The sequence below is a fragment of the Arachis duranensis genome, chromosome 3, assembly GCF_000817695.3.
Source record: "Arachis duranensis cultivar V14167 chromosome 3, aradu.V14167.gnm2.J7QH, whole genome shotgun sequence".
NCBI lineage: Eukaryota > Viridiplantae > Streptophyta > Magnoliopsida > Fabales > Fabaceae > Arachis > Arachis duranensis.
In genome coordinates, this window is record NC_029774.3 from 85,537,472 (window position 1) to 85,544,523 (window position 7,052).

At 37.9% G+C, this 7,052-nt stretch overlaps 1 protein-coding gene across 1 annotated transcript; it reads right to left on the minus strand.

Moving 5' to 3' along the window:
* Nucleotides 1–256: 256 nt before the first annotated feature.
* On the minus strand, nt 257–4,523 carry LOC107479375 (importin subunit beta-1). Its single transcript, XM_016099515.3, has 3 exons — nt 4,358–4,523; nt 1,148–3,567; nt 257–1,052 (listed from the first exon to the last, which is right to left on the minus strand). Exons 2-3 carry the CDS (start codon nt 3,559–3,561, stop codon nt 854–856), a joined length of 2,613 nt encoding a protein of 870 aa, XP_015955001.1. The 5' UTR covers nt 3,562–3,567; nt 4,358–4,523; the 3' UTR covers nt 257–853.
* Nucleotides 4,524–7,052: the final 2,529 nt, after the last annotated feature.

The window sequence follows — 7,052 nt, forward strand, 5'->3', positions numbered from 1 at the left end:
TTACATCCTCAAGGAAGAGTAGTTCTTTACAGGAAAATAATTTTACATCCACGATCAGCCTCTTTACCTGTGTTCGAACTAGTGGAATTGCACGATGTATCAAAATTCTACTACTCCCAAGTCTTAACAATTTGTTTAGGTACCAAATTTCAATCATTTACATAACTATTTCACAAAATATTAACTGCTAGGAAACTTGGAGAAGCCCTTGAAGAAAAACTATAGTACGGCCGATGAAATATAGACTCATGAAAAATAATAATTAAAAAATTGACATTGAAGACAATGATTTGAATAATTTCAAGGAACGGCTAATATGTTGTTGCATTACCTATTCCAAACACATGGAAGGACGAAGACGATTGTTTCGCTCTACAGCCAATAGTAAAAAGGTTAAAAAAAGAAAAAAGACATAATGTATTCCCCCTTCTGCCCCCCAACCCATCATTATCTAAAAGACTGACCCCCATGAAACTCAAACAACCCAAATACTGGCGCAAGCCCCATAGAGAAGGCAATGTTTGTTTGTTCTTCCCCCATCGTGAAAATACCGGGTTTTTCATCTTTCCTTTAAACCGCAACTTTTCTGCCAAGTTAGCAGATAGATCGGTCATCACCCACCGACCTCCTCCCATTGCAATGCAGAAAGATAAATTTAAAAAGGGAAAAAGAAAGAAAAACGCAGACTCCAAGCTACTGACATGAAAATGCAGACAGCGAAAGGACCTACTGACTGAAACACCTTTGCCCAAAAATGGTGATGACCCGACTCATGGCATGCAGTTGAGACCTCCACGCAACAGATGCAGATATGTATGCAAGAAACAAGACCTCTGAAACAGTAATAAAGGCCTCAAAATGAAATTGCTCGACTGATTGCCAACTTGGCCCATTCGGCAGATTCCTTGATCAAATGATCATCAGATGATAAACACTCTTTGAGGAAGTCTTTGCTGGACACAGATTGCTGGATCAACGGACCAGCACTACTGCCCAATGTATCAGCTAGGTCTCCAAGCACGCCAATTGCTGTCTTAGTCACAACATCATCCCTGAAAGGAACCAGAGATGCCAATGGATTAAAATAACATAAATTACTAAATCCACGGAACCAATTCATAAACAGAAAATTCCAATGTATACTTACATGTCTTTCTCCATATACAAACTGTCCAAGAATTGCAGTACATGAGGAGCATAAGGCATCAGAAGCTGGGTCTTTGGGGAGCCCTTAAACCCTTGGAAGATACCTGAGTAAGCCTCAAGGATTCCATTTCTCAAGGAATTAGTGTACTCTGTCATATCATCATCAGCTCCAGACGTATGAGCCGATAGCTCGGCAGCACTCTGAAGCATGGGCATAGCATATAACAAGTACTTTTCAAAGTTCTCTCCAATTGCCAAGGCAATGTCGCCAAAACAAGAAAAAATGGGAGGCTTCACAGACCTATGCAACTGATTACTGGACAAATCTTTAAGAAGTTGGGTCATTATCCCATCACAATAGGGGAGTATTTTTTCCTCCAATGCCCTGCACACATCACCAACCACACCCACTGTGATGGCACAAACCTGGTAGTCTTCAAAATTTTGGAGACCCATCTCCAAGTACTTGTAAAATTCTGTCATATATTTAGCAAAATCAGGACCAGTTGCATAGGCTAAAGCTCCAATTGCAAGCATAGCCTCCTCATGAGCTGTCGCACTACGTGAAGCAAACACTCTTAGAAACAAAGCCATAATTTGGTCAGCATACTGCATGAAATGATACTTCGTTGGTTCAGATGAACCCAACTTCTGAATGATGACCTGCAAGCAACCACACAGAAGGCCTTGTAACTCATTTTGCCTCTCATCGGATGAGACCTTCTGATTCTCGAGAGTGTTGTGGAGCTCCAACATAATGAGAGGCGCAAGCTGTACCACCATTGGAGCTGTTTCATCATTAGAACACCTCACTACTTCATTTAAGGCTTCATAGGCTGCTGTTCTAAGGCGTGATTCTACAGCATCCTCTCTGTGAGTTACAGTGAGGAGAGCTTGAACGATATCTTGAAAGTATGGGGTCAATGGAGAGGATGCAGCTCCAGCATCCTCATAACCTTGGGCAAGAAAATAGAGAGCACCACACGCCTTCTCAGCAACGTTAGGTACATCTTTCATGCTTTGGATCAGCACAGTAACAATCTGTTGGCAGTTTGCGGGTGTGATGATTGGTGTATCCAAAGCTGTCCCGTGCAAGAACTCAAACATACGTCCAAGAGTCCATGCAGTAGTGTCCTTCACATGATTACTTGGGTCTTTCATCAGTGCAGTAAGCATGAAGTTCAAAGCCATGGTCACAAGTGGCTCAAGCTTTTCAGGGGATGGACCTTCAAGAATGGAGCCAAAGGCATAAGTGGCTGCTTCTCTCTGCCTCCAATCTGGTTTAGATATATTCTCTTGAATAAATGGCATAACCAGAGGCACAATGTCATCACCAACTGTTCGTGCAACCAATCCTAAGCATGTGCCTCCAGCCATAGCAATGTTCCAAGCCCCTTCATCTTGATCTTGATCCTCGTCTTGCTTCAGCAGTGTTTCCAATAACATAGGAACAAGAAATGAAAGAGCCTGCTTAATAAAGTAAAAGCAAGGAATATCTGAATCTGCACTAAAATCACCTCCATATTCTTCTAATATATCAATCTCTTCATCACATATTGAGCTCCAAAACTCAATAGCCTGAAGTGCAACTTGCTCCTCATCCTCCTTCACAGCCTTGGCAGTGATGTTGAATATATCTTGGATATATGGAGCCAATTTTTCATAGTACGTTGAAGAAATAGCTACCAAACACTCAAAAGCTGCTCGTCGAATCTTCACATCAGGAGAGAGAGTTGTCTCACAAACTATTCTCATGATGTAATCACGCTCCATATCATTAGAAAAGTTTGCCTGAGCAAAACCAAGGGCGTTGTACAATGCTCTTACAGCAGCAAGCCTAACATCATTGTTTTCTTCTGTAGAATTCATTCCCTGAACAACCGCAGTGAGTATCTTATTTACATGATCCTGGTCTACCACATCTGGTGAGACTTCTTCGCAAATGTACCCAAGAGTCTCAAGAGTTGCCTGCCTCGTAGGAGCAGGTAGCTGATGAACATTTGATAAGAGGGATCCTATCAATTCAGGCCACTGCTTGTGAGGCAACTCTATACCAGCGACCTTTGCAATAACTTGTGATACAGTTGAACGAGCATCTACAGATGGAGATGAAAGGGTCCTCAACAACAACGCTTTAATTTGGGCTTTCAAAGTTGGGTCCAATGACAGCCATCTTTGAACCAATTCTATCTTTCTGTGTTGTTCCTTTGCATCAAGAGCATTCTTGAGAATTAGACCAGCTAGCTTCCGACTCTCAGCAGGCTTCTCATCATTTGCCAATTCCCCAGCGAGAGAATACAAGAAGCTTGGAAGATTCTGCTCCTGAAATTGTTTCAAATTCTCTTCTGCTTGTTTCCTAAGCGCTCCATCAACTGCTTGCGCATTTAAAAGAATTTGAGTAACCTCCATGGCCATCTACACCTGAAGAGTACATGTATAACCACATTAAAAGGGAGCACTAAACTGCACCTAACAGACTAGCAACAGCAATTTATCAGGCACGTGAAGATGCTATAATAATTAATAGATAAAACACTACTTAACCATACAAAAAGAGTTACAAAACAACGGTGAGCAAATTAATTTCCAGGGTGCACCAGATTAGAACAGATTCAGATTATGTCTGGCAACAAAAGATAGGTAATTATTTAAACACATATGGCGTGTGCCAGGTGTACCACGTATGGCGGCTAGAACTAGGTGAAACAATCAAAACCAACTTCAGAAGAGAAACAGTAATACAAGTAGTGTCCCACTGAGAAGGGCATGTATCATTAAGTATACAACAACATCTACCAAAACGCTTTTTTATAAAAAGTAATCTTTAGCACACTGGACGACTGTTTCGCACATGTTCCAACAGACCGAAAAAATGCAAGGAGGAATATAAATTCGAATCCATTTTCCACATTCCCTGAGCAAAACTAATAGACCATAACTAACTCAAAAACATTCCGATTCAAATAATCGGCCAACGAACAACACAGAAGAGGGAAAAATTAGGAAAATCAAAATAGAACTGGTTCTGATCAGAAATGGAAGCATACCATATAAATTAGTCAAATAAAATACAAAAACGAAGACTGGATCACTACCACGGATCAGAGTTCGAACTAGTAATAACAGGAATAATAATGAAACAATAACAAACCAAAATAACGAAAAGCTTGTATTTAGGGATTAGAAGACAGAATGAATGAAGCGAACTCACGGCGAGTTGAGAAATGGAATCGGCTGAGGGGAAAGGAGTGAGGAACCAGTTGAACTCGGAAGAGGGGGCGCGGCGACTCTGAAACCCTAGCAGAGTGTGGGAAAAAGCAAAGACGAGAAACTGTGTTAAAATTTTGTTTCTTCAATACGCCTTTTTTATATTCGTTGTACGACACTCCTGGACTGATGTTAACTAATATCCGCCGTTGATTCAAATAGGATTGATCTCAGCCCTCCTTTCCTCCTATCAACGGCTCAATTTTGAATTGCTTAATGGATCTTGATATTCCTGCCAGAACCTTAGGATTTTAATTTTGTAAGTGCGAGCGGTGTCGAGTGGTGCCACGCGACGATCGGCGCGCGTGTGTTCTGCGTGGGGTTTCAAAATGAATACCATATGATATGGCCTAGAAATTTTGCATAGGTTGATTTTTTTTTTCTACGCGCTGTGTCAATGGTGTCTGATTTTTGTAGTGACTACTGACTAGTGTGATATGGAGATTAATAATTGCTATCATAGCCATGTCTTTTTCTAAAATTATTTAGTACCTACTGTATCATCACCGCTATTCCTCAGAAGCTTTTTATTTTTTTTAATTAATAATTTTTAATCACAAAAGAAAGATTCAAAGCATTAGATAAATATATCCATGAAAAAACAAAATTAATAGTGTACCCACAAAAACTATATTCCAATTGACGAGGCTAATTAAAATTTAAAAAATTATTCAAAATTTTTAAATTATTCTTTTTTTATTAAATCTAATTTCATAATTTTTCTTTCTCTTTTTCTTCCTATTCCATCACTGTACTTACCTTCAATTTGACTAACTCAATTTCATTCTCTTCTATCAACTCACTCACCATTTTTCCCACTTTTATCAGCTCCTACTTCAGGCAACTCCCTCGTTGTTTAATTCACCACCAACGCTACTTCCATCGACTCCAGAGCCTCCCTCCTCTTTTTATCCTCCACACCTCCATATCCTCAATGGTTTCAGCGTCACTGTTTGGGGTCCATCATGGTCAATCGCAATGCCTCTTTTGCAATGTTCGAAAACAGTGATAATTTACTAATTTTAAACGGAAGCCACATCTTTCTATGGCAATCATTCGACCATCCCACCAATACACTTGTTCCTTCTCAAAATCTCAGTTCCCGTAAGAATTTAAGATCTAATTTTTACTTTTTTATCCTTTAAAATAATAAAAATTTAATCCTAAATTAAAATGACAGCATACTACAATAAAATTAGTGTTTTGAATTTTTCTGTGAATGTTGTGTACAACTTTATTTTGACATTACAATAATGTAATTCATAGAAAGACATTATAGTTATTGAATCAACTCTTTCTGGCACACGGACAATAAAAAGAATAGACTCAATAGAATTTATTGGTGATGGTATCAAAAATGGGTATTGTGGTAGCGATAAAAGAAAAAGAAGAAAGATTGTGGGATTGGATGGGGGTGATGGAGAATTATTAAAAAGGATAATTTAAAAATTCTGAATAATTTTTTAGATTTTGGTTAATTTTGTCAACTAAAATCTATTTTTCATAAATACAGCATTAGTATTTTTTTTTATGACTAGATTTGTCTATACCTAAATTTTTTGTGGTCAAAAATTATTATTTACTCATTTTTTTATTTTCTTACTTTGGAATAATTATCACAAATATATTATAATATAAGATTTAACTAATTAATATTCTAAGAGCACAAGTTAAAATTACTATTAATAAAAAAGTTTTAATATTTTACTTTAATAATGACATAATAAATATGTTAAAAATTTAAATTTTATATTATTTATAATTTTTTTAATTAATAATTTTATTATGTATTTTAAAGACGAATGTTAGCATCCTATAAATAGTATAAAATTATTTTATCTAATAATTTTTTACATTTTTGATATCTCTCTATTATAAAGGTTCATTTTATTTTTTGAAGTTATGACTACTATAATTAAAATTGGGCCATGAGGTTGTAAGATAGTAATTTAGTTCTTAAGATCTATTTAATTACTCTTAGGATGTGTATTGGTGCACGAAATTGTAAATCACACTTTTCACAATTCGTACCACTAACCAGTAAGTGCATTGGGTCGTCCAAGTAATACCTTATGTGGGTAAGGGTTGATCCCACAGAGATTGTTGGCTTGAAGCAAGCTATGGTTACCTTGTAACTCTTAGTCAGGATATCAATTATAATTATCAGTTGACTTGCAAATGAACAAGAGAGCATGGATTAAATAATACTTATTATGCAGTAATGGAGAATATATTGGAGTTTTGGAGATGCTTTGTCTTCTGAATCTCTGCTTTCCTAGTGTCATCTTCTTCACGCACGCAAGGTTCCTTCTATGGCAAGCTGTGTGTTGGTGGATCACCGTTGTCAATGGCTACCATCCGTCCTCTCAGTGAAAATGATCCAGGTGCGCTGTCACTGCACGGCTAATCATCTGTCGGTTCTCACTCATGCTAGAATAGGATCCTTTGATCCTTTTGCGTCTGTCACTGCCCAACCCTTGTGAGTTTGAAGCTCGTCACAGTCATTCAATCCCTGAATCCTACTCGGAATACCACAGACAAGGTTTAGACTTTCCGGATTCTGAAGAATGCTGCCAATGGATTCTAGCTTATACCACGAAGATTCTGATTAAGGAATCCAAGAGATATTCATTCAATCG

What these genes read in the sequence shown, in the direction of transcription:
- LOC107479375 (XM_016099515.3), bottom strand. Translation starts at nt 3,561, where the DNA reads ATGGCCATGGAGGTTACTCAAATTCTTTTAAATGCGCAAGCAGTTGAT. An exon ending in TTGTATATGGAGAAAGACAT is followed by an intron (nt 1,053 to 1,147) that starts GTAAGTATACAT and finishes GGTTCCTTTCAG; the next exon opens with GGATGATGTTGTGACTAAGA.